A 27565-nucleotide genomic window follows, 5' to 3' on the forward strand; every position below is an offset into this window, starting at 1 on the left:
CCATTATCTCGCTAGTTTATGTACAGTTCTTAATTTGTAGTTACATCCCTTTTCCCTGAATGGTTTTTCACTTTTTATTTTTATTTATTTATTTGTTTAATATTATTATTTATTTGGTTATTTTTCGTCAGAAAGTGAGAAACTATTTAGCATCTTGCGTCCCTGGCCATGGTTCTGAAATGCTCGCGGTAAGATTTTTCCGGTTCATAATTGTTTTTTAGGTACTTATCCCTTTATCGCGTAATGATGTGCATACTTGTGAGGCCTAAACAAAAATTTGCGGACAAAAAAAAAAAAAAATAAAAAAAAAAAATATATATATATATATATATATATATATATATATATATATATATATATATATATATATATATATATATATAAAGTCAAAACTTTATTTACACAAGTTCATAAAAACTGTTTTATTTCATACAGATATATACACTTCGGGACTTTTATTATTTCGTTTTTCTCGGACACTTCTGACAATGAGTTTTATTAATTTTACATTTTCTGTAGTTCATCAGACTGGACTCGTAGTGCCGCTGTTGGTCAATATGTGAGTTTAATGAGCAGATCTGCTGCAGTTCCACCCCCATCATCTCCATATTATTAGAGACCCTGAAGCTGAGAGCAGAGTCTGAGGAGGAGAGAGAAGACAAAATCACGAAGATACTGTATTTATAATCCATTTTTTCTGATACTGCAGATTTTTTTCTTTCGTCACTTTGGAAATATTAATAATTTCATCTGTTTTCTAAGACTGATTTATTTGCTGGCTGCCTTAATTTTCCTTCCATGGACCTCCGCAAAATGTCGGACGGAACAATGGCGCGGCAAGTACTGCTGTTTATTTGGTTTTTCTCTCTCAGTTCAGCTCTCGGGCAGGTCAGTTACTCCATTCCTGAAGAAATGGCGAAAGGCTCTTTAGTCGGGAACATAGCGCAGGATTTGGGTATAGATTTAAAGAGACTACAATCAGGTAAAGCGCGTATTTATACAGGAGACAGTGCTGAATACATCGAGCTGAATAAAGAAAGAGGAGTCCTCCTTATCAAAGAGAGAATAGACCGAGAGGCGCTGTGCGGACAGACAACGCCTTGCGCGCTACATTTTCAGATTATTTTAGACAATCCAATAGAGTTTTACTCCATTACTGTCGAAGTTACAGACATAAATGACCATTCGCCCTCTTTTAAACGAACTGAGATGAGATTCAGAATTAGTGAGTCAGCTGCGACTGGGGCAGTTTTTGTTTTAGAGAGAGCGATGGATTTAGACGTCGAAATAAACGGCCTTCAGAATTATATATTAAAGCCCACTGATAATTTTTCATTAAAATTACAGAGCCAAACTGACGGTAGTAAGCTAGTAAAAATGGTTCTTCAAAAACCTCTCGATCGTGAAAAGCAAGAGCATTTGTCTCTGGTTCTGACAGCGATAGATGGAGGGGATCCACAGTTGTCTGGTACTGCCCAGATACATATTACTGTTTTAGATGTCAATGACAACGCGCCTGTTTTTACGCAGGAAATATATAAAGCGAGTGTCACTGAGAATGCTCTAAAAGGCACAGTTGTGACGACGGTGAGCGCTTCTGATTTGGATGAGGGTTATAACGGCAAAATCACATATGCTATTACAAATACCCTAGACCATGTTCCGGAGTTGTTTGAAATTAACGAAACAAATGGTGAGGTGAGAGTAGCAGGGAATATAGATTACGAGAAAGCTGGCCACTATCAAATTCATGTACAGGCGAGCGACGATGGGGGTCTGACTGATTCTTGTAAAATCGATGTGGATGTGATTGATATAAATGACAATAAACCACAGATCAACATTATGTCTAAATTAACGACAATATCAGAAAACTCTACTTCTGGAACTGTTGTAACTGTGATAAACGCGCAAGACCCAGATGCAGGAGAAAACGGTAAAATTGATTGTTCAGTTAACGAGAATATTCCTTTTACCTTGAAGTCGACAAATGCCAATTTCTTCAGTTTAATCACAGATGGTGATTTAGACCGAGAGCGCGAGTCTGAGTATAACATCAGTGTGACGTGCGCGGATGAGGGCGTGCCCTCTCTCTCCAGCAGCGTCACTCTCTCCTTAAAGATATCAGATGTGAATGATAACGCGCCTGTCTTTGACAAGAGCTCATATGAGGCCTCTGTTCAAGAAAACAACACACCGGGTCTTTCCATATTCACAGTCAGAGCCAGTGACACAGATTTTAACCAGAATGCCCGTGTGTCTTATATACTGGAGGACTCGTCGGTTAACGGAGTGCCGGTGTCCTCGTTAGTGTCCGTTAGTGCTGATAGTGGAGTCATACATGCAGTACGATCTTTCGATTACGAGCAGATCAAAGATTTCCAGTTCCGCGTAAAGGCGCAGGACGGAGGCTCTCCTCCTCTCAGCAGCAACGTGAGCGTGAAAATAATGATTCAGGACCAGAATGACAACGCGCCTCAGGTTCTGTATCCGGTCCAGTCTGGCGCTTCTGTGGTGGCTGAAATAGTGCCTCGTTCGGCAGATGTGGGTTATCTGGTAACTAAAGTGGTGGCTGTTGATGTGGACTCTGGACAGAATGCCTGGCTCTCATATAAACTGCAGAAAGCCACAGACAGGGCGCTGTTTGAAGTGGGCTTACAGAATGGAGAAATAAGAACTGTTCGCCAAGTGACAGATAAAGATGCTGTGAAACAAAGACTCACTGTTGTAGTGGAGGACAACGGACAGCCCTCTCGATCAGCTACAGTCAATGTTAACGTGGCGGTGGCGGACAGCTTCCCTGAAGTGCTCTCGGAGTTCACTGACTTCACGCACGACAAAGACTACAACGAAAATCTGACTTTCTATCTGGTCTTGGCCTTGTCTGTAGTTTCGTTTCTCTTTATCGTGTCTATCATCGCCATACTGTCAGTCAAATGCTACAGATGGAGACGCGAGCGGATGTTTTACAAATCTGGAGCGAATCTTCCAGTTATTCCGTATTATCCGCCTCTTTACGCAGACGTAGGGGGCACAGGAACTTTACAGCACGTGTACAATTATGAGGTTTGCAGAACCACTGACTCCAGAAAGAGTGATCTGAAATACGGCAGACCTTGCAGTGAGAGCATCATTAGTCTGGACAGCAGCGGGACACAGACACTCACGCATGCGCAAAGGGAGAGAATTAACTTTGACGATTGTGGCGATCAGGTGAGAAATATTTTTACAGATAATTTATATTTATATTTTAAAACGATGTTTCTCAAAGCGGATAATTTTGATTTAGCTGTGGAAAATTAAAGGAGTTGACAATTAAATAATGGTGTATTTTGATCTTATATTATATTTTGGCCAGTTTTTATAATTATATATTTCTATTACTCAAATTATTATTCTCTATTTTTATTTGTACCTCTTTTTGTAATGCGGGAAGTTGAAGTTTTTTTATTTATTTATTTTTGCATATATATATATATATATATATGCAAAAATAATGCTGGCGATTTCACAAACGAGTGCATTTTCCCTGACCATGGTACTGAAATGCAGCAGACGGTCATTTTCCCCTTAGTTTCCCGATGCATCTCTTTACAGCGGACCGTCTTTTTATTTATTTATTTTTTTCTGCAGGTTCTCTATCTATCCTTCTGTTCATAGTTAAACGATACAAACTTTCATTCGTTTTCAGATACTTGGTATGTCTTTAAATGTATTTTGGATATTTCTGTCTGATCTATGAACATGCGGATAGGGCTTAATCAAAACACTGAAGGAGCGAGAAATTTATTTGTTTCAGTTTTTTTTCTTTAAATATAATTTACTCAAACTCATACACCCATTGTATCTCTTACATGTCTGTATTATAATGAGCATTTGCTAGCTTAATACTTAAGTACACTGTTGAGTAAATTGCTTTTCTTTGATGTGTCTGACACATATAAAGGTTGATTAATTTTACATTTTCTGTAGTTCATCAGACTGGACTCTTAGTGCCGCTGTTGGTCAATATGTGAGTTTAGAGAGCAGATCTTCTGCAGTTCCACCCCCATCATCTCCATATTATTAGAGAGAGACAGAAGCTGAGCGCACAGTCTGAGAGGAAGAGAGAAGACAAATAACGGAGATACTGTATTAAGTATCCTTTTCGTTGACATACAGGCTTTTTTGTTAGTTGTCGTCACTTTGGATTTATACATGATTTAATCCAGCTTCTTGGACTGAATTATTTGTTTTCTGCTTGAATCTTCAATCCGTGGTCTTCTGCAAAATGTCGGACAGAACAATGGCGCGGCAAGTACTGCTGTTTATTTGGTTTCTCTCTCTCAGTTCAGCTCTCGGGCAGGTCAGTTACTCCATTCCTGAAGAAATGGCGAAAGGCTCTTTAGTCGGGAACATAGCGCAGGATTTGGGTTTAGATTTAAAGAGACTACAATCAGGTAAAGCTCGTATTTATACAGGAGACAGCGCTGAATACATCGAGCTGAATAAAGAAAGAGGAGTCCTCCTTATCAAAGAGAGAATAGACCGAGAGGCGCTGTGCGGACAGACAACGCCTTGCGCGCTACATTTACAGATTATTCTTGAAAACCCAATGGAATTCTTTAGCGTTACAATTGAAATAACAGATATTAATGACAACACTCCCAGTTTTAAAAAGAGTATGATTGTTTTTAAAATAAGCGAATCAGCTGTTTTAGGATCTAAATTTATGTTAGAGCCTGCTATAGATCTTGATGTGGGAATCAACGGCCTTCAAAGCTATACGTTAAAACCTACTGATAATTTTAATCTTAAATTTAAAAATCAACCAGGAGACGAGAAAAATGTCGAAATGATTCTAAAAAAGCCTTTAGACCGTGAAAAACAGCATGATATAAAATTAGTGCTCACAGCCATTGATGGGGGAGATTCGCAGTTGTCTGGCAGTATAGAAATACACGTTACAGTTTTAGACGTAAACGACAATGCTCCTGTTTTCTTGCAGTCAGTTTATAAAGCCACTGTGACAGAGAATGCGCCAAAAGACACTGTAGTGTCACAGGTGAGCGCAACTGACGCAGACGAAGGTATAAATAGTAAAATAGAGTATTGTATTGCAAACATGCACGATGATGACGATCAGTTATTTGACATTAATACAAATAATGGGCAAATTACTGTTGTCGGAGTAATAGACTTTGAAAATGCTCGCAATTACGAAATACGTGTTCAAGCTACTGATCATGGAGGGTTTACTGATTCGTGTAAAATCATAGTTGATGTAATTGACATCAATGATAATAAACCAGTGATCAATATTATGTCCAAAACAAACGTGATAGCTGAAAATTCCGCGTCTGAGACTGTGGTTACGATGATAAATGTTCAGGATCTTGATTCGGGAGAAAATGGGAAAGTTCAGTGTTCTATTAATGAGAATATCCCTTTCACCTTAAGGTCGACAAATGCCAATTTCTTCAGTTTAGTCACAGATGGTGATTTAGACCGAGAGCGCGAGTCTGAGTATAACATCAGTGTGACGTGCGCGGATGAGGGCGTGCCCTCTCTCTCCAGCAGCGTCACTCTCTCCTTAAAGATATCAGATGTGAATGATAACGCGCCTGTCTTTGACAAGAGCTCATATGAGGCCTCTGTTCAAGAAAACAACACACCGGGTCTTTCCATATTCACAGTCAGAGCCATAGACGCAGATTTTAACCAGAATGCCCGTGTGTCTTATATACTGGAGGACTCGTCGGTAAACGGAGTGCCGGTGTCCTCTTTAGTGTCCGTTAGTGCTGATAGTGGAGTCATACATGCAGTACGATCTTTCGATTACGAACAGATCAAAGATTTCCAGTTCCGCGTAAAAGCGCAGGACGGAGGCTCTCCTCCTCTCAGCAGCAACGTGAGCGTGAAAATAATGATTCAGGACCAGAATGACAACGCGCCTCAGGTTCTGTATCCGGTCCAGTCTGGCGCTTCTGTGGTGGCTGAAATAGTGCCTCGTTCGGCAGATGTGGGTTATCTGGTGACTAAAGTGGTGGCTGTTGATGTGGACTCTGGACAGAATGCCTGGCTCTCATATAAACTGCAGAAAGCCACAGACAGGGCTCTGTTTGAAGTGGGCTTACATAATGGAGAAGTAAGAACTGTACGCCAAGTGACAGATAAAGATGCTGTGAAACAAAGACTTACTGTTGTAGTGGAGGACAACGGACAGCCCTCTCGATCAGCTACAGTCAATGTTAACGTGGCGGTGGCGGACAGCTTCCCTGAAGTGCTCTCGGAGTTCACTGACTTCACGCAAGACAATGACTACAACGACAATCTGACTTTCTATCTAGTCTTGGCCTTGGCTGTAGTTTCGTTTCTTTTTATCGTGTCTATCATCGCCATACTGTCAGTCAAATGCTACAGATGGAGACGCGAGCGGATGTTTTACAAATCAGGAGCGAATCTTCCAGTTATTCCGTATTATCCGCCTCTTTACGCAGACGTAGGGGGCACAGGAACTTTACAGCACGTGTACAATTATGAGGTCTGCAGAACCACTGACTCCAGAAAGAGTGATCTGAAATACGGAAGACCTTGCAGTGAGAGCATCATTAGTCTGGACAGCAGCGGGACACAGACACTCACGCATGCGCAAAGAGGACAACTGAACTTTGACGATTGTGACGATCAGGTGGGAAATATTTTTACAGCTAATTTATATTAATATTTTAAAAAGCTGTTTCTCATAATTAATCATATTTGCTTTAGCTGTTGACAGTGTCCCTGATTAGTTTTCTGAAATAAACCTTTTCTGTAATTTTAAAAAGTTAACAATTTCAAAATTGGTGTATTTTATAAAATAGTTTGGCCAGTGTTTTTATATTTGTACATTTTTTTGCATGTGCATTGTTAAAATTATTGTTCTCTATTTTTATTCGTGCATCCTTTTATTTTATTTTATTTTATTTTTTTAAGGTCCGAGAAAATATGACACTACCACTGATATATAGACTAGCGACTTAACATGCGGTGGCCTTTCAATTTTTAATCAACCTTAACTTTTTTTCTGCACGATTGTTATACTAGTCTTTGTAATTTAGTGTTAAACGTAAGCTTCACTGACCATGGTCCTGAAATGCAGTGAACCGGTCATTTCCCAAAATGTATTCCGTTGCATCTTATAACAGGAAAACTAGTTAAAATAAAACGTTTTTTTCTGCAGTTTGTCCATCTATCCTTCTGTTCGCAGTCAAACGATACAAACTTTCATTTGTTTTCAGATACTTGGTATGTGTTTAATTGTATTTTGGATATTCATCATTTTTTTGCTCATCAATGGCCACGTGGATAGGGCTTGATCAAAACAATGAGGGAAAGAGAAGTGTATTTGTTTCCCTTTTTTTCTTTAAAACTTATTTACACAAAACTCATACAATCATTTTATCTCTTAAATGTTTGTATTATAATGGACATTTACTAGTTTTATACTTAAGTACTTTGTTCAGTAAATTGCTTTTCTTAGAAGTGTCTTGCACTAATAAATGTTGATTTATTTTAAGATTTTCTGTAGTTCATCAGACTGGGCTCTTAGTGCCGCTGTTGGTCAATATGTGAGTTTAGAGAGCAGATCTGCTGCAGTACCACCCCCATCATCTCCATATTATTAGAGAGAGACAGAAGCTGAGCGCACAGTCTGAGAGGAAGAGAGAAGACAAATAACGGAGATACTGTATTTATAATACTTATTTATGAAATCACATGCACATGTGTTAGTTGTCACCTGGGATATATACATCATTTTATCCAGCTTCTTGGATTGAATTGTTTGTTTTCTGCTTGAATCTTCATTCCGTGGTCTTCTGCAAAATGTCGGACAGAACAATGGCGCGGCAAGTACTGCTGTTTATTTGGTTTCTCTCTCTCAGTTCAGCTCTCGGGCAGGTCAGTTACTCCATTCCTGAGGAAATGGCGAAAGGCTCTTTAGTCGGGAACATAGCGCAGGATTTGGGTTTAGATTTAAAGAGACTCAATTCGGGTAAAGCGCGTATTTATACAGGAGACAGCGCTGAATACATCGAGCTGAATAAAGAAAGAGGAGTCCTCCTTATCAAAGAGAGAATAGACCGAGAGGCGCTGTGCGGACAGACAACGCCTTGCGCGCTACATTTACAGATTACCTTGGAAAATCCTATGCAGTTTTATAGCGTAACAGTTGAGGTTTTAGACGTAAATGACAACGCTCCCGTTTTTGCAGTTAAAGAAATTAAATTTGATATAAGTGAATCATCTCTGACAGGAGCTAAATTTGTTTTAGAAAGAGCAGTTGATGATGACGTTGGCCTTAACGGCGTACAGAGTTATTCTTTACAACCTGTCGACCATTTTGTTTTAAAGACACAAGATATGCCAGATGGTACAAAAAATGTGGAAATGATTTTACAAAAACCTTTAGACCGAGAAAAACAAGAGCACTTTTCACTTTTACTTACTGCTGTGGACGGAGGAGACCCACAGATGTCTGGAATAATTCCGATTACAATCACAGTCGAGGACGCAAATGATAATGCACCAGTTTGCTTTCTACCTGTTTATAAGACCACCGTTGCAGAAAACTCTCCAAAGGGTACAATCTTAACTACAGTTCAAGCATCAGATGCTGACCAGGGACAGAATGGCAGAGTAGAATATTTTATTCATAAGTCCCCAGGTAGCACCATTAACCTTTTTGAAATAGACAGACATGAGGGAGTGTTAAGGTTATCTGGCGAGGCTGACTATGAAAGAGTTAAATATTTTCAAATTGATGTTCAGGCAAGAGACCCCGGGCGTCACTCTGACACATGCAAAGTCATTGTTGATGTAACTGATGTAAATGACAACAAACCAATAATTAATATAATGTCAAAGCCAAGTGCTCTTTCTGAAGATTTAAAATCAGGCACCGTTGTGACTATGCTGAATGTCCAAGACTCAGATTCTGGTGAGAATGGAAAGGTTCAGTGTTCCATTAATGATAAAATCCCTTTTACGTTAACTTCGACCACTACGAATTTCTTCAGTTTAGTCACAGATGGTGATTTAGACCGAGAGCGCGAGTCTGAGTATAACATCAGTGTGACGTGTGCGGATGAGGGCGTGCCCTCTCTCTCCAGCAGCGTCACTCTCTCCTTGAAGATATCAGATGTGAATGATAACGCGCCTGTCTTTGACAAGAGCTCATATGAGGCCTCTGTTCAAGAAAACAATACTCCGGGTCTTTCCATATTCACAGTCAGAGCAAGAGACGCAGATTTTAACCAGAATGCCCGTGTGTCTTATATACTGGAGGACTCGTCGGTAAACGGAGTGCCGGTGTCCTCGTTAGTGTCCGTTAGTGCTGATAGTGGAGTCATACATGCAGTACGATCTTTCGATTACGAGCAGATCAAAGATTTCCAGTTCCGCGTAAAAGCGCAAGACGGAGGCTCTCCTCCTCTCAGCAGCAACGTGAGCGTGAAAATAATGATTCAGGACCAGAATGACAACGCGCCTCAGGTTCTGTATCCGGTGCAGTCTGGCGCTTCTGTGGTGGCTGAAATAGTGCCTCGTTCGGCAGATGTGGGTTATCTGGTGACTAAAGTGGTGGCTGTTGATGTGGACTCCGGACAGAATGCCTGGCTCTCATATAAACTGCAGAAAGCCACAGACAGGGCGCTGTTTGAAGTGGGCTTACAGAATGGAGAAATAAGAACTGTTCGCCAAGTGACAGATAAAGATGCTGTGAAACAAAGACTCACTGTTGTAGTGGAGGACAACGGGCAGCCCTCTCGATCAGCTACAGTCAATGTTAACGTGGCGGTGGCGGACAGCTTCCCTGAAGTGCTCTCTGAGTTCACTGACTTCACGCACGACAAGGACTACAACGACAATCTGACTTTCTATCTGGTCTTGGCCTTGGCTGTAGTTTCGTTTCTCTTTATCGTGTCTATCATCGCCATACTGTCTGTCAAATGCTACAGATGGAGACGCGAGCGGATGTTTTACAAATCTGGAGCGAATCTTCCAGTTATTCCGTATTATCCGCCTCTTTACGCAGACGTAGGGGGCACAGGAACTTTACAGCACGTGTACAATTATGAGGTTTGCAGAACCACTGACTCCAGAAAGAGTGATCTGAAATACGTCAGACCTTGCAGTGAGAGCATCATTAGTCTGGACAGCAGCGGAACACAGACACTCACGCATGCGCAGAGAGGAAAACAGAACTTTGACGATTGTGACGATCAGGTGAGAAATATTTTTTTTTGGAGCTAATTTATATCTAGATTTAAATGTTGTTTCTCACAACTGATCATTTGGGGGGGGGGGCTGTTGGGGGGGTTGGGGGGGTAGCAGATAGCAGAGAATGCCATGGATACTTTCCTGTTCTATTCTCATCGATATTCTATAGTTTGATCAATAATAGTAAATGCGTAGACGTGTAATTATTTGCCCACTTTAACCTCTTTGTCCCAATATGGTATGTGCACTTCTTTGTTTATAATTATAACCCTTTTTCCTATCCTAACTTTCACTTGTCTTTGTCATTAAGTGAGAAATTCTATTCAGCGCTTCGCGTCCCTGACCATGGTCCTGAAATTCACACACGGTTATTTGCGTCTTTTGTTTTGGTGTATCTCTTTGCAGCAGACCATCTTTTTGAAATTTTCAACATCTTATTTCTCTGTCGTCAGGTTAAAAAGTTAAACTATGCACTATTTAATTCTTAATCATCTGTTATGTGGATAATGGCATTTTAGGTATTTTTCCCTGTATCGCTGATTAACGTTCATACTGATAAGGCCTGGTCAAAACTTTGCGTAAACACAAATTCATTTGTTTATTTATTTATTTTGCCTAGTAAGTCTTTATTTACACAAGCTTTTTAAATTATTATTTTGTAGATATTTGCAATATGATTGGTATTTGTTGGACTTACACTTATGTAGTAAATTGTTATTCACAGACATGGCGCAAATGTTAAAGTTTATAAATTTTACATTTTCTGTAGTTCATCAGACTGGACTCTTAGTGCCGCTGTTGGTCAATATGTGAGTTTAGAGAGCAGATCTGCTGCAGTTCCACCCCCATCATCTCCATATTATTAGAGAGAGACAGAAGCTGAGCGCACAGTCTGAGAAGAAGAGGGAAGACAAATCACGGAGATACTCTATTCGGTATACTTCTGGAATTACAGACTCTCTTAGTTTTTGTCACTTTGGATTTATACATATATTTCCTCCAGCTTCTTGGATTAATTTGTTTACTGCCTTAATATTCCCTCTATGATCCTCTGCAAAATGTCGGACAGAACAATGGCGCGGCAAGTACTGCTGTTTATTTGGTTTCTCTCTCTCAGTTCAGCTCTCGGACAGGTCAGTTACTCCATTCCTGAAGAAATGGCGAAAGGCTCTTTAGTCGGGAACATAGTGCAGGATTTAGGTTTAGATTTAAAGAGACTGAAATCTGGTAAAGCGCGTATTTACACAGGAGACAGCGCTGAATACATCGAGCTGAATAAAGAAAGAGGAGTCCTCCTTATCAAAGAGAGAATAGACCGAGAGGCGCTGTGCGGACAGACAACGCCTTGCGCGCTACATTTACAGATTATTCTCGATAATCCTATGGAACTGTTTAGGATAACTGTTGAAATTACAGACATAAATGACAATTCTCCCATTTTTAAAAGAGATGAAAGACGATTTGAGATCAGCGAATCAGCAGTTGTTGGTTCAAAATTCATGCTGGAGAAAGCGATAGATGCAGACATTGGCGCAAATGACCTACAAAGCTATTTTCTGCAACCTACTGATCATTTTGATTTAAAAATCCATGGTCAGAGTGATGGAAGTAAAAAGGTTGAAATGATTCTACAAAAGCCTTTAGACAGAGAAAAACAGGAAAACATGTCTTTGATATTAACCGCAGTAGATGGCGGAGAACCACCGAAATCAGGTACAGTTCAGATTCATATTACAGTGCTTGATGCAAACGATAATGCTCCAGTTTTTACTAAGCCTATTTATAGAGCGATAATTACAGAAAACTCCCAAAGTGGCACATCACTCATCACTGTTAGCGCTTCTGATTCTGATAAAGGGACAAATGGAGAAGTCAGTTATTTAATTGCAAACAGCGATGGTGTATCTGACATTTTTCATATTGATGAAAATGGATTGGTGACGTTAGTCGGAAAAATTGATTTTGAAACATCTAAACATTACCAAATAGATATAGAAGCAGTAGATAATGGTGGACTGTCTGATTCTAGTAAATTAATGGTCGACGTGATTGATATAAATGATAACACGCCTAGCATCACAGTTATGTCACAATCGAATGCAATACCCGAGGACTCGCCACAGAGTACTGTGATTGCCATGATCAGCGTTAACGATCCGGATTCTGACAGTAACGGACAGGTTCATTGCAGTGTAAATGAAAACATCCCTTTTACAATCAAGTCAACTTCAAATGGATTTTATAGTATTGTGACAGACAATGATTTAGACCGTGAGCGCGAGTCTGAGTATAACATCAGTGTGACGTGCGCAGATGAGGGTGTGCCTTCTCTCTCCAACAGCGTCACTCTCTCCTTAAAGATATCAGATGTGAATGATAACGCGCCTGTCTTTGACAAGAGCTCATATGAGGCCTCTGTTCAAGAAAACAATACTCCGGGTCTTTCCATATTCACAGTCAGAGCCAGAGACGCAGATTTCAACCAGAATGCCCGTGTGTCTTATATACTGGAGGACTCGTCGGTAAACGGAGTGCCGGTCTCCTCATTAGTGTCCGTTAGTGCTGATAGTGGAGTCATACATGCAGTACGATCTTTCGATTACGAGCAGATCAAAGATTTCCAGTTCCGCGTAAAAGCGCAGGACGGAGGCTCCCCTCCTCTCAGCAGCAACGTGAGCGTGAAAATAATGATTCAGGACCAGAATGACAACGCGCCTCAGGTTCTGTATCCGGTGCAGTCTGGCGCTTCTGTGGTGGCTGAAATAGTGCCTCGTTCGGCAGATGTGGGTTATCTGGTGACTAAAGTGGTGGCTGTTGATGTGGACTCTGGACAGAATGCCTGGCTCTCATATAAACTGCAGAAAGCCACAGACAGGGCCCTGTTTGAAGTGGGCTTACAGAATGGAGAAATAAGAACTGTTCGCCAAGTGACAGATAAAGATGCTGTGAAACAAAGACTCACTGTTGTAGTGGAGGACAACGGACAGCCCTCTCGATCAGCTACAGTCAATGTTAACGTGGCGGTGGCGGACAGCTTCCCTGAAGTGCTCTCGGAGTTCACCGACTTCACGCACGACAAGGACTACAACGACAATCTTACTTTCTATCTGGTCTTGGCCTTGGCTGTAGTTTCGTTTCTCTTTATCGTGTCTATCATCGCCATACTGTCAGTCAAATGCTACAGATGGAGACGAGAGCGAATGTTTTACAAATCAGGAGCAAATCTTCCAGTTATTCCGTATTATCCGCCTCTTTACGCAGACGTAGGGGGCACAGGAACTTTACAGCACGTGTACAATTATGAGGTTTGCAGAACCACTGACTCCAGAAAGAGTGATCTGAAATACGGCAGACCTTGCAGTGAGAGCATCATTAGTCTGGACAGGAGCGGGACACAGACACTCACGCATGCGCAAAGGGAGAGACTGAACATTGATGATTGTGAGGATCAGGTGAGATTTTTTTATAGTTAAAAATATTATTTTAAAGCCAATTTTTTAATTTTTCACTGTTTCTCCTATTTGTTGTCTTTATTTTCACTTAAAATGTTGACAGGGTCTATTCTGTGAAATCATTAAATATATTAATCGTTTTTTTTTTTTCTTTCTGGTTTGCATTTAAAGGTCGTTTTCGACACTTGAATTGTTTGTGTTGGTGCGCGCTGTAAAAAAATATTACATGTATAATATGGCACCCACCCTGTAGTTGTCAGCATAATGTGCAGCGAGTTTCCATATCAAGTCATTTTTGTTACACATTATCTTTCAGAGCTGCAAACTGCTCTATAAATTTGGACACAATTATGCGTACAAAATCTGCTAAATATTGTTCATATTTTCAACAACAGTGAAAGATGCTTTAAATTATCGCGGAGCGATATGTTCTAGCTTTGAACAGCTTTGAAGTAGTGTATACAATTCTTTTTATTTTACGTAAAATTTGCCGTCCTCCAAGTGCAATTTGCACCGACTTTTTGATATAATTATCTCTAGTAACAAAGCAAAATATACATTTGCGCTCAGGAACCAGAACAGTGTTTTTTATGTTTATTATTATTTTTATTATTATTATTATTATTTTTTACATTCATAAGGTCATTTTTGGTTGGATTTACAAACATTTTGAACTGAGGTATTAGGTTACAACGTATGTTTCAGCAAAATAGCTTTATTTATATATGTATATTTATTTGCAATTGCCAGTAGTTTTGTGTTGCTTTTTAACAAAGATTTTAATGTAATATTTATCTGATGCTGTAAGTGTCGCTGTTGGTCAGTGTTTCTGTGTCACTGGCTCATTTTTAGATCCTCCTCCAATATCTGACATCATATTCTGCGGAATATCTTTCATTCAGACGATCTCGTCTTTACACTGAGCATCTAAAGATTCGCTTCCCATGTGTTTTTGGATGCATTCTGATGTTTTTCAAACTTAGGGAACTTTTGTTCTTCGACCTTTCTTCTGTGGCGAAATAGAAGATTTGTAATATGTCGGTTCTTTGTTGTTTTTACGCCCAAAGAGGCGCATCTTCGACGCGGTTTTCATCATGGCTGATGCAGCCTCTCGTGCTGCTCTTCTTTGTCCTTTCCGTTGCGCGCGGTCAGGTCCGTTATTCTATTCCAGAAGAGATGACAAAGGGCTCGCTGGTGGGAAATATCGTTCAGGATCTCGGTTTGGATGTTAAGAGGCTGAAATCTGGTCGAGCGCGGATCTTTACGGAGGACAGTCGTGAGTACATCGGTCTGAATGTGGATAAAGGGACTCTGGTAGTGAAAGAGAGGATAGATAGAGAGGAGCTGTGCGCCCAAGTGTCTCCCTGCTCCTTACATTTTCAGATCATTCTAGAAAACCCAATGGAGCTGCATAGAATTGATGTGGAAATATTAGATGTCAATGATCATGCTCCAGTTTTCAAGAAAAAGGAGATTAGTTTTCAAATAATCGAATCAGCTTTATCTGGCGCTCGATACTCTATTGATAGCGCTAATGATCCAGATGTAGGTTTAAATTCACTTCAGACATATAGATTGAATCCAAACGACCATTTTGTGCTCAAAACATTGTCTCACACTGATGGTACTAAATATGTCGAAATGGTCTTACAGACTCCACTGGACAGAGAAAAACAGGAGGAGTATAATCTAATTTTAACTGCTTTTGATGGAGGAACTCCTCAAAAAACGGGTACGGTGAAAATAAATGTTATTGTCTTAGATGCAAATGACAACGCTCCTGTTTTTAGTCCATCTGTATATACAGCTCTTGTCGCTGAAAATGCGCCAGTGGGTTCATTAGTCTTAAAGATTAGTGCAACTGACGCAGATCAAGGAACAAATAAACAAGTGTCCTATTCATTCTCGGAAAGCAGCGAAAGTCTTCTAGATACATTCAATATTGATCTAACAAATGGGGATATTACAGTTACTGGCCCTCTCGACTTTGAGAAATCCAAGAAATACGAACTGAATGTGGTGGCGACAGTGGCGGCTCCAGACAATTTTGATTGGGGGGGCAATGGGGGGGTCCTGGTCTTTTCAAGGGGGGTCTCATGAAAACCAACAAAAAATACAGTGGACATGGCTAATAACTGCATATTTCTGCTACTAAACAACAAAAACACCTTTGCAATGTAAACAAATGACAGGCTACATTTGTTATTCATATCCTTCACACTGCACTTTCATGTCAGGTATATTATGCATTTTTATTGACATTGATATTTTTACATTTATTTCCAGATAGATATTATTGAGTTTACAGGCTAAAGTGGTCTTGCTGTTGTAAACACTGTTGCTATTGTAGAAAAAATATTTGCATCACATTTAAAATATAATTATATTTTAATTCATTTCTGAATTGTTTTTATTTTTATAATGATAATTCAGAGAATGAGAAAATCTGAATAAGCCTTACCAGTGTTGTGATAATTATTTTTACGTGTTAAAAATAAATAAGTACTTTAATATAATAAAAGTTTATTCAAATAACATAAAAAAGACCAGACCCCTCGATGCCTGTGAAACTTTTCTCCCTCAAACCGCACGCTAGTGTTACTTCTACACTACAGGCTACACACAGCAATATAAACAACGTATCTGCATGTTCTCACATCACATCGTTATTGTAAAATAATAATAAGTAAATAAACACCAAAATCACTTCGCTGAGAATGAAACACCACTTACCAGCTGCCACGATGTTGAAAATATCCTCTAGCAATTAAAAAATGCGCGTGCAGCATGAGGAATCTTCCCGGTTGGATGAGGTCGTAGTCAGGTGAACTGTCATCATGTTGGTCATTTTATTTACGGCTAAATTATTATTAATAAATTGTACTAATATTATGATTGGGCGAGGGCAGGCATTCACAAAAGTTTATGTTATTACAAAAAAAATTTGAGGAAATTTTGCTTTGACAAAAGGGCACTTAAGGGGCAAAGGAGCATGTGCTCAAGTGAACCGGTTCTTTCGGACAATTCGATCAAATAAACCAGCTGAAAAAAAATGGTTCACCGGTTCTTTTGCGCTCGATGTAATGCCGTCATTGGCGATGATTGCCCTTCATTTAAGCCTTTGGTTTACCCGCGCTTATAACATTAGCACAGAATCAGTTCAGAATCAATCACCAAAAGAATCAGTTCGGTTCAGATGCGCTCTGTGTCAGTCTGCTTCACGCTGAATCACGCATGCGCAGTTATCATCAGCTCATCGGTTCTCGAATCGGACGCGTCCGACAGAAACGGTTGTCGGTTCAGTGTATGAATAAATGTCGAAATAATTATTATTTATTATTGTTCTGCGTAGTTTGAAGAGAAACATTTTTGGATCTTTATCCCGAATATATATATTTTTTAATCAGGAAGAGGCTGGGGGGTCAAATGGGGGGTCAAGGCATTTTTTGGCAGGGTCTTGAGACCCCCCAAGACCCCCCCTGGCGCCGCCGGTGGGTGGCGACAGACAATGGTGGTTTAACAGATACTGCTAAAGTGATGGTGGAAATTACAGATGTTAATGACAATGCCCCTGTAATTAATGTAATATCTTTCTCAAACCCTTTGCCAGAAAATTCAGTTCCTGAGACTGTGATAGCGATGCTGAATGTGAAAGATTTCGATTCGGGGAAAAATGGACAGGTTAGTTGTTTAATTAATCCTAGTTTACCATTCAAAATCAGACAATCGTCATCAAATTTCTACAGTCTGATCACTGATCAGCTTTTAGACCGCGAAAAAATATCTGAATATAATATTACAATAACAGCTATTGATGAAGGTTCACCTTCTTTCTCTACTAATAAAACACTGACTCTGAAAATATCTGATGTTAATGACAACGCCCCTGTGTTTCAGCGTCAGTCATACACCGCATATGTGATGGAAAATAATTCACCCGGAGTCTCTGTTTTATCTGTTAAAGCGCATGACAAAGACTCTGGCAATAACGCGCGTATTTCATATTTTCTAGAGGAAATTCTTGTGAATGGCGTCTCTGCATCGACGTTTATTTCAGTGAATGCAGAGAGCGGAGAGATTCTTGCTGTTCGTTCGTTTGATTATGAGCAAACAAAAGAATTTATCATTCGCGTAAAAGCGCAGGACGGAGGCTCTCCTCCTCTCAGCAGCAACGTGAGCGTGAAAATAATGATTCAGGACCAGAATGACAACGCGCCTCAGGTTCTGTATCCGGTGCAGTCTGGCGCTTCTGTGGTGGCTGAAATAGTGCCTCGTTCGGCAGATGTGGGTTATCTGGTGACTAAAGTGGTGGCTGTTGATGTGGACTCTGGACAGAATGCCTGGCTCTCATATAAACTGCAGAAAGCCACAGACAGGGCTCTGTTTGAAGTGGGCTTACAGAATGGAGAAATAAGAACTGTTCGGCAAGTGACAGATAAAGATGCTGTGAAACAAAGACTCACTGTTGTAGTGGAGGACAACGGACAGCCCTCTCGATCAGCTACAGTCAATGTTAACGTGGCGGTGGCGGACAGCTTCCCTGAAGTGCTCTCGGAGTTCACTGACTTCACGCACGACAAGGACTACAACGACAATCTGACTTTCTATCTGGTCTTGGCCTTGGCTGTAGTTTCGTTTCTCTTTATCGTGTCTATCATCGCCATACTGTCAGTCAAATGCTACAGATGGAGACGCGAGCGGATGTTTTACAAATCAGGAGCGAATCTTCCAGTTATTCCGTATTATCCGCCTCTTTACGCAGACGTAGGGGGCACAGGAACTTTACAGCACGTGTACAATTATGAGGTTTGCAGAACCACTGACTCCAGAAAGAGTGATCTGAAATACGGCAGACCTTGCAGTGAGAGCATCATTAGTCTGGACAGCAGCGGAACACAGACACTCACGCATGCGCAGAGAGGAAAACTGAATAATGAGGATTCTTTTGATCAGGTGAGCTCGAGTGAATGGGAATGAACATGACTTGCTGACATATATATATATTTTTCCTGGCTTTATCGTTTTGTATTGTGCACTGTATTTTTGTTTCATCTATCTTATTTCATTTATAAGTTTGAAAACCCAGAATAGTTGAAATTTTCTGTACCTAGCATTTTTGGTGACTATACATTTTTCACACTTTTTTTCCATATCAAAATCATAACTTTTAAATGTTTTATAGGACATGGCATGTTTCACACAAGTTGTGCTAAAAAGTTTTTATTATGCATTTGTGCTTTAGACTATTTTCCTTTCCCTCTGTGTTTAGATTTTCAGTTCAAAATATAATTTTATTAATATTTCAGCAAGATTCTGCGTTAATGTAAGTAGACTACTTTGGTCGCAATTTTTTCCATTTTCAATATTGCTCTTTAACGTTTACATTTAGTCATTTAGAATACACTTTTATACAAAGCAACTTACAAATGAGAACAATGGAAGCAATCAAAATCAACAAGAGAGCGAGGATATGCAAGTACTATAACAAGTCTCAGTTTGCTTAAAGCAGTACACATAGCAATGTTTTTTAATATTATATAATAAATAAAAAGAAAACAGAAAGAACAGAAAAATTACAGAGCAAGCCAGTGTTAGAGACCTTTTTGCTTTTGCTAATTTTATATTAAATGAAGAAAACAAATAGATATAATGCAAAAATATTAGAGGGGCTAGTGTTCTTTTTTTAAAGAAAACAAGCAATTAGTAAATGAATAGACTACAAGTCTAAAAGGGGCAAGTTTTTTAAAGAATAGAATTAGGATAGAGAGTGCTAGAATTAGAAGGTCAAATAAAGATGGAAGAGATGTGTTTTAGCTGATTTTTGAAGATGGCTAAGGACTCAGGAGACTGAGTTTGGGAGGTCATTCCACCAGGAGGGAATAGTTAATTTTAAAGTAATGTAAGTGATTTGGTTCCTCTTTGGGATGGCACTATAATGTTGTGTTCACTTGCAGAACGCAAGCTTCTAGAGGCGAATAAGTCTGAAGTAATGAATTTATGTAAAGGGTGCAGAGCTAGTGGTGGTTTTGAAGGCAAACATTAATACCTTGAATTTTATGAGAGCAGCTATTGGTAGACAGTGAAAATTAATAAACAGAGGTGTGATGTATTCTTTTGGACTCATCAAAAAATAATGTTGCCGCCAAGTTCTGGATTAATTGTAAAGGTTTGATAGGACTGTCTGGAAGACCTGCCAAGAGAGCATTGCAATAATCCAGCCTGGACAGAACAGGAACTTGAACAAGAAGCTGTGAAGCACATTTCAAAAGAAACAGAATTTAAGTGTAATTTTCTTTTGATGCACTAAGTGCCGCTGTTGGTCAAGATTGTTCTGGCTTTAAACATTCGTGTTTAGATCCTCCTCCACTTTCTGACATCATATTCTGCAGAATCTCTTTCATTAAGACGCGTCTCCTCTTTACACCAAAGCATCGATACAATCGCTGCCTGGTGTTTTCAGATAAACATTGATATTTTTCAATCTCTAAATAGTTTGTTCTTGGTATTTTCTTCTGTATTGGAATAGAAGATTTGGATTATGTTGGTTCTTTGTTGTTTTTACGCCCAAAGAGGCGCATCTTCGACGCGGTTTTCATCATGGCTGATGCAGCCTCTCGTGCTGCTCTTCTTTGTCCTGTCCGTTGCGCGCGGTCAGGTCCGTTATTCTATTCCAGAAGAGATGACAAAGGGCTCGCTGGTGGGAAATATCGTTCAGGATCTCGGTTTGGATGTTAAGAGGCTGAAATCTGGTCGAGCGCGGATCTTTACGGAGGACAGTCGTGAGTACATCGGTCTGAATGTGGATAAAGGGACTCTGGTAGTGAAAGAGAGGATAGATAGAGAGGAGCTGTGCGCCCAAGTGTCTCCCTGCTCCTTACATTTTCAGATCATTCTAGAAAACCCAATGGAGCTGCATAGAATTGATGTGGAAATATTAGATGTCAATGATCATGCTCCAGTTTTCAAGAAAAAGGAGATTACTTTTCAGATAATCGAATCAGCTTTATCTGGCGCTCGATACTCTATTGATAGCGCTAATGATCCAGATGTAGGTTTAAATTCACTTCAGACATATAGATTGAATCCAAACGACCATTTTGTGCTCAAAACATTGTCTCACACTGATGGTACTAAATATGTCGAAATGGTCTTACAGACTCCACTGGACAGAGAAAAACAGGAGGAGTATAATCTAATTTTAACTGCTTTTGATGGAGGAACTCCTCAAAAAACGGGTACGGTAAAAATAAATGTTATTGTCTTAGATGCAAATGACAACGCTCCTGTTTTTAGTCCATCTGTATATACAGCTCTTGTCGCTGAAAATGCGCCAGTGGGTTCATTGGTCTTAAAGATTAGTGCAACTGACGCAGATCAAGGAACAAATAAACAAGTGTCCTATTCATTCTCGGAAAGCAGCGAAAGTCTTCTAGATACATTCAATATTGATATAACAAATGGGGATATTACAGTTACTGGCCCTCTCGACTTTGAGAAATCCAAGAAATACGAACTAAATGTGGTGGCGACAGACAATGGTGGTTTGACAGATACTGCTAAAGTGATAGTGGAAATTACAGATGTTAATGACAATGCCCCTGTAATTAATGTAATATCTTTCTCAACCCCTTTGCCAGAAAATTCAGTTCCTGAGACTGTGATAGCGATGCTGAATGTGAAAGATTTCGATTCGGGGAGAAATGGACAGGTTAGTTGTTTAATTAATCCTAGTTTACCATTCAAAATCAGACAATCGTCATCAAATTTCTACAGTCTGATCACTGATCAGCTTTTAGACCGCGAAAAAATATCTGAATATAATATTACAATAACAGCTATTGATGAAGGCTCATCTTCTTTCTCTACTAATAAAACACTGACTCTGAAAATATCTGATGTTAATGACAACGCCCCTGTGTTTCAGCGTCAGTCATACACCGCATATGTGATGGAAAATAATTCACCCGGAGTCTCTGTTTTATCTGTTAAAGCGCATGACAAAGACTCTGGCAACAACGCGCGTATTTCATATTTTCTAGAAGATATTCTTGTAAATGGTGTCTCTGCATCGAAGTTTATTTCAGTGAATGCAGAGAGCGGAGAGATTCTTGCTGTTCGTTCGTTTGATTATGAGCAAACAAAAGAATTTATCATTCGCGTAAAAGCGCAGGACGGAGGAAATCCTCCTCTCAGCAGCAACGTGAGCGTGAAAATAATGATTCAGGACCAGAATGACAACGCGCCTCAGGTTCTGTATCCGGTCCAGTCTGGCGCTTCTGTGGTGGCTGAAATAGTGCCTCGTTCGGCAGATGTGGGTTATCTGGTGACTAAAGTGGTGGCTGTTGATGTGGACTCTGGACAGAATGCCTGGCTCTCATATAAACTGCAGAAAGCTACAGACAGGGCTCTGTTTGAAGTGGGCTTACAGAATGGAGAAATAAGAACTGTTCGCCAAGTGACAGATAAAGATGCTGTGAAACAAAGACTCACTGTTGTAGTGGAGGACAACGGACAGCCCTCTCGATCAGCTACAGTCAATGTTAACGTGGCGGTGGCGGACAGCTTCCCTGAAGTGCTCTCGGAGTTCACTGACTTCACGCACGACAAGGACTACAACGACAATCTCACTTTCTATCTGGTCTTGGCCTTGGCTGTAGTTTCGTTTCTCTTTATCGTGTCTATCATCGCCATACTGTCAGTCAAATGCTACAGATGGAGACGCGAGCGGATGTTTTACAAATCAGGAGCGAATCTTCCAGTTATTCCGTATTATCCGCCTCTTTACGCAGACGTAGGGGGCACAGGAACTTTACAGCACGTGTACAATTATGAGGTTTGCAGAACCACTGACTCCAGAAAGAGTGATCTGAAATACGTCAGACCTTGCAGTGAGAGCATCATTAGTCTGGACAGCAGCGGGACACAGACACTCACGCATGCGCAGAGAGGAAAACTGAATAATGAGGATTCTTTTGATCAGGTGAGCTCGAGTGAATGGGAATGAACATGACTTGCTGATATATATATATTTTTCCTGGCTTTATTGTTTTGTATTGTGCACTGTATTTTTGTTTCATCTATCTTATTTCATTTATAAGTTTGAAAACCCAGAATCTGTAGTTGAAATTTTCTGTACCTAGCATTTTTGGTGACTATACATTTTTCACACTTTTTTTCCATATCAAAATCATAACTTTTAAATGTTTTATAGGACATGGCATGTTTCACACAAGTTGTGCTAAAAAGTTTTTATTATGCATTTGTGCTTTAGACTATTTTCCTTTCCCTCTGTGTTTAGATTTTCAGTTCAAAATATAATTTTATTAATATTTCAGCAAGATTCTGCGTTAATGTAAGTAGACTACTTTGGTCGCAATTTTTTCCATTTTCAATATTGCTCTTTAACGTTTACATTTAGTCATTTAGAATACACTTTTATACAAAGCAACTTACAAATGAGAACAATGGAAGCAATCAAAATCAACAAGAGAGCAAGGATATGCAAGTACTATAACAAGTCTCAGTTTGCTTAAAGCAGTACACATAGCAATGTTTTTTTAATATTATATAATAAATAAAAAGAAAACAGAAAGAACAGAAAAATTACAGAGCAAGCCAGTGTTAGAGACCTTTTTGCTTTTGCTAATTTTATATTAAATGAAGAAAACAAATAGATATAATGCAAAAATATTAGAGGGGCTAGTGTTCTTTTTTTAAAGAAAACAAGCAATTAGTAAATGAATAGAGTACAAGTCTAAAAGGGGCAAGTTTTTTAAAGAATAGAATTAGGATAGAGAGTGCTAGAATTAGAAGGTCAAATAAAGATGGAAGAGATGTGTTTTAGCTGATTTTTGAAGATGGCTAAGGACTCAGCTACTCAGACTGAGTTGGGGAGGTCATTCCACCAGGAGGGAATAGTTAATGTTAAAGTAATGTAAGTGATTTGGTTCCTCTTTGGGATGGCACTATAATGTTGTGTTCACTTGCAGAACGGAAGCTTCTAGAGGCACATAAGTCTGAAGTAATGAATTTATGTAAAGGGTGCAGAGCTAGTGGTGGTTTTGAAGGCAAACATTAATGCCTTGAATTTTATGAGAGCAGCTATTGGTAGACAGTGAAAATTAATAAAGAGAGGTGTGATGTATTCTTTTGGACTCATCAAAAAATAATGTTGCTGCCAAGTTCTGGATTAATTGTAAAGGTTTGATAGGACTGTCTGGAAGACCTGCCAAGAGAGCATTGCAATAATCCAGCCTGGACAGAACAGGAACTTGAACAAGAAGCTGTGAAGCACATTTCAAAAGAAACAGAATTTAAGTGTAATATTTTTTTGATGCACTAAGTGCCGCTGTTGGTCAAAATTGTTCTGGCTTTAAACATTCGTGTTTAGATCCTCCTCCACTTTCTGACATCATATTCTGCAGAATCTCTTTCATTAAGACGGTCTCCTCTTTACACCAAAGCATCGATACAATCGCTGCCTGGTGTTTTCGGATAAACATTGATGTTTTTCAATCTCTAAATAATTTGTTCTTGGTATTTTCTTCTGTATTGGAATAGAAGATTTCGATTATGTTGGTTCTTTGTTTTTACACCCAAAGAGGCGCATCTTCGACGCGGTTTTCCTCATGGCTGATGCAGCCTCTCGTGCTGCTCCTCTTTGTCCTGTCCGTTGCGCGCGGTCAGGTCCGTTATTCTATTCCAGAAGAGATGACAAAGGGCTCGCTGGTGGGAAATATCGTTCAGGATCTCGGTTTGGATGTTAAGAGGCTGAAATCAGGTCGAGCGCGGATCTTTACGGAGGACAGTCGTGAGTACATCGGTCTGAATGTGGATAAAGGGACTCTGGTAGTGAAAGAGAGGATAGATAGAGAGGAGCTGTGCGCCCAAGTGTCTCCCTGCTCCTTACATTTTCAGATCATTCTAGAAAACCCAATGGAGCTGCATAGAATTGATGTAGAAATACTAGACATCAATGATCACGCTCCCTCTTTCATGAACAAAGAGATTAGTTTTCAAATAATCGAATCAGCTTTATCTGGCGCTCGATACTCTATTGATAGCGCTAATGATCCAGATGTAGGTTTAAATTCACTTCAGACATATAGATTGAATCCAAACGACCATTTTGTGCTCAAAACATTGTCTCACACTGATGGTACTAAATATGTCGAAATGGTCTTACAGACTCCACTGGACAGAGAAAAACAGGAGGAGTATAATCTAATTTTAACTGCTTTTGATGGAGGAACTCCTCAAAAAACGGGTACGGTAAAAATAAATGTTATTGTCTTAGATGCAAATGACAACGCTCCTGTTTTTAGTCCATCTGTATATACAGCTCTTGTCGCTGAAAATGCGCCAGTGGGTTCATTAGTCTTAAAGATTAGTGCAACTGACGCAGATCAAGGAACAAATAAACAAGTGTCCTATTCATTCTCGCAAATCAGTAAAAACATATTGAATAGTTTCAGTATTGATTCCAGTAATGGGGATATTACAGTTAATGGCCCTCTCGACTTTGAGAAATCCAAGAAATACGAACTGAATGTGGTGGCGACAGACAATGGTGGTTTAACAGATACTGCTAAAGTGATGGTGGAAATTACAGATGTTAATGACAATGCCCCTGTAATTAATGTAATATCTTTCTCAAACCCTTTGCCAGAAAATTCAGTTCCTGAGACTGTGATAGCGATGCTGAATGTGAAAGATTTCGATTCGGGGAAAAATGGACAGGTTAGTTGTTTAATTAATCTTAGTTTACCATTCAAAATCAGACAATCGTCATCAAATTTCTACAGTCTGATCACTGATCAGCTTTTAGACCGCGAAAAAATATCTGAATATAATATTACAATAACAGCTATTGATGAAGGCTCACCTTCTTTCTCTACTAATAAAACACTGACTCTGAAAATATCTGATGTTAATGACAACGCCCCTGTGTTTCAGCGTCAGTCATACACCGCATATGTGATGGAAAATAATTCACCCGGAGTCTCTGTTTTATCTGTTAAAGCGCATGACAAAGACTCTGGCAACAACGCGCGTATTTCATATTTTCTAGAAGATATTATTGTGAATGGCGTCTCTGCATCGACGTTTATTTCAGTAAATGCAGAGAGCGGAGAGATTCTTGCTGTTCGATCGTTTGATTATGAGCAAACAAAAGAATTTATCATTCGCGTAAAAGCGCAGGACGGAGGAAATCCTCCTCTCAGCAGCAACGTGAGCGTGAAAATAATGATTCAGGACCAGAATGACAACGCGCCTCAGGTTCTGTATCCGGTCCAGTCTGGCGCTTCTGTGGTGGCTGAAATAGTGCCTCGTTCGGCAGATGTGGGTTATCTGGTGACTAAAGTGGTGGCTGTTGATGTGGACTCTGGACAGAATGCCTGGCTCTCATATAAACTGCAGAAAGCCACAGACAGGGCGCTGTTTGAAGTGGGCTTACAGAATGGAGAAATAAGAACTGTACGCCAAGTGACAGATAAAGATGCTGTGAAACAAAGACTCACTGTTGTAGTGGAGGACAACGGACAGCCCTCTCGATCAGCTACAGTCAATGTTAACGTGGCGGTGGCGGACAGCTTCCCTGAAGTGCTCTCGGAGTTCACCGACTTTACGCACGACAAGGACTACAACGACAACCTGACTTTCTATCTGGTCTTGGCCTTGGCTGTAGTTTCGTTTCTCTTTATCGTGTCTATCATCGCCATACTGTCAGTCAAATGCTACAGATGGAGACGCGAGCGGATGTTTTACAAATCAGGAGCGAATCTTCCAGTTATTCCGTATTATCCGCCTCTTTACGCAGACGTAGGGGGCACAGGAACTTTACAGCACGTGTACAATTATGAGGTTTGCAGAACCACTGACTCCAGAAAGAGTGATCTGAAATACGGCAGACCTTGCAGTGAGAGCATCATTAGTCTGGACAGCAGCGGGACACAGACACTCACGCATGCGCAAAGAGGAAAACTAAATATTGACGATTCTTTTGATCAGGTGAGCTGTTGTGAATGGGTATGACTATTATTTTCTTTTGTCCATCTATTTATTTATTTTTACCTATTTATCTGGCTTCATCAGTTTTATGGTTGTGCACTGTGCTTTTAGATTTGTAATTAAAGAAATAGCAGCTGTAGCTGATGTTTACTGATAATATTTTGTTGACTATACATTTTCACACTTTATGACAAAACCATAAGCTTTCGATGTTTTATTGAAAATTGGATACAGGCACAGTCTTCTTCTTCTTCTTCTGCTTTCTCTTCTTCTTCTTCTTCTTCTTCTTCTTTTTTGTTTTTTTGTGAAGAAGTTTTTGTGTGTGTTATTTTTTTTCGCGAGCAAAGAAACACAATGAATAGTGCCTGTATTACTTAAGGGCTGATTTTTCGATCTGGGTCTCGTGAAAATCCATATCAATAGCACGATTTTCGGTTTCTATTTTGCGTGTTTATGAAACGCAGGTTTGGCGAACAAATACTACGCACATACCCCACACCATTAATCCTGACCATTGCGTATCATATGCACAACAAAGTGAGTTTCTGCGTATAAATAGTATGCTAAATAGATATAGAAATCGTGTTATTGATATATTCACATTCATGGGACGCGAGGCAGATGTTTTACAAATCAGGAGCGAATCTTTCAGTTATTCCGTATTATCCGCCTCTTTACGCAGACGTAGGGGGCACAGGAACTTTACAGCACGTGTACAATTATGAGGTTTGCAGAACCACTGACTCCAGAAAGAGTGATCTGAAATACGGTAGACCTTGCATTGAGAGCATCATTAGTCTGGACAGCAGCGGGACACAGACACTCACGCATGCGCAGAGAGGAAAACTGAATAATGAAGATTC

The 27565-nt window shown here is 39.8% G+C and overlaps 2 protein-coding genes across 14 annotated transcripts in view; both read left to right on the forward strand.

The window, feature by feature from the left end:
* Positions 1 to 27565, forward strand: part of LOC113067282 (protocadherin gamma-A2-like) — a 93837-nt gene that overhangs the window by 24139 nt on the left and 42133 nt on the right. The window contains exon 1 of one of the 12 annotated variants that reach the window (XM_026239651.1): positions 3692 to 6670. The exons of 7 other annotated variants lie outside the window; for them this stretch is intronic. In XM_026239651.1, the coding sequence (XP_026095436.1) occupies positions 4271 to 6670 (2400 nt within the window). In that variant the 5' untranslated portion in view covers positions 3692 to 4270. Of the gene's footprint in view, positions 1 to 3691; positions 6671 to 7419; positions 10246 to 10948; positions 13692 to 20131; positions 22672 to 24116; positions 26703 to 27565 lie in introns of those variants that run through there. 4 more of the 12 variants (XM_026239647.1, XM_026239646.1, XM_026239639.1 and 1 more) reach the window with 4 other exon arrangements.
* On the forward strand, positions 467 to 18719 carry LOC113067287 (protocadherin beta-16-like). Of its 2 annotated transcripts, none has more exons than XM_026239676.1 (2): positions 467 to 2410; positions 17842 to 18704. In XM_026239676.1, the coding sequence occupies exons 1-2, from the start codon at positions 799 to 801 to the stop codon at positions 18666 to 18668; spliced, it is 2439 nt and encodes an 812-aa protein (XP_026095461.1). In that variant the 5' UTR covers positions 467 to 798; the 3' UTR covers positions 18669 to 18704. The 2 variants fall into 2 exon arrangements, with proteins under 2 accessions (XP_026095461.1, XP_026095460.1); XM_026239675.1 differs by lacking the exon at positions 467 to 2410 and adding an exon at positions 14307 to 15710 and having other exon boundaries at positions 17187 to 18719.

The sequence above is a fragment of the Carassius auratus genome, chromosome 50 (genome assembly GCF_003368295.1).
Source record: "Carassius auratus strain Wakin chromosome 50, ASM336829v1, whole genome shotgun sequence".
NCBI classification, from domain to species: Eukaryota; Metazoa; Chordata; class Actinopteri; order Cypriniformes; family Cyprinidae; genus Carassius; species Carassius auratus.

Coding starts and splice junctions, on each gene's coding strand:
- LOC113067287 (XM_026239675.1), top strand. CDS start 14,727: ATGTCGGTTCTTTGTTGTTTTTACGCCCAAAGAGGCGCATCTTCGACG. Junction 15,711..17,186: donor AGAAATACGAACTGAATGTG/GTGGCGACAGTG, acceptor CGCCGCCGGTGG/GTGGCGACAGACAATGGTGG.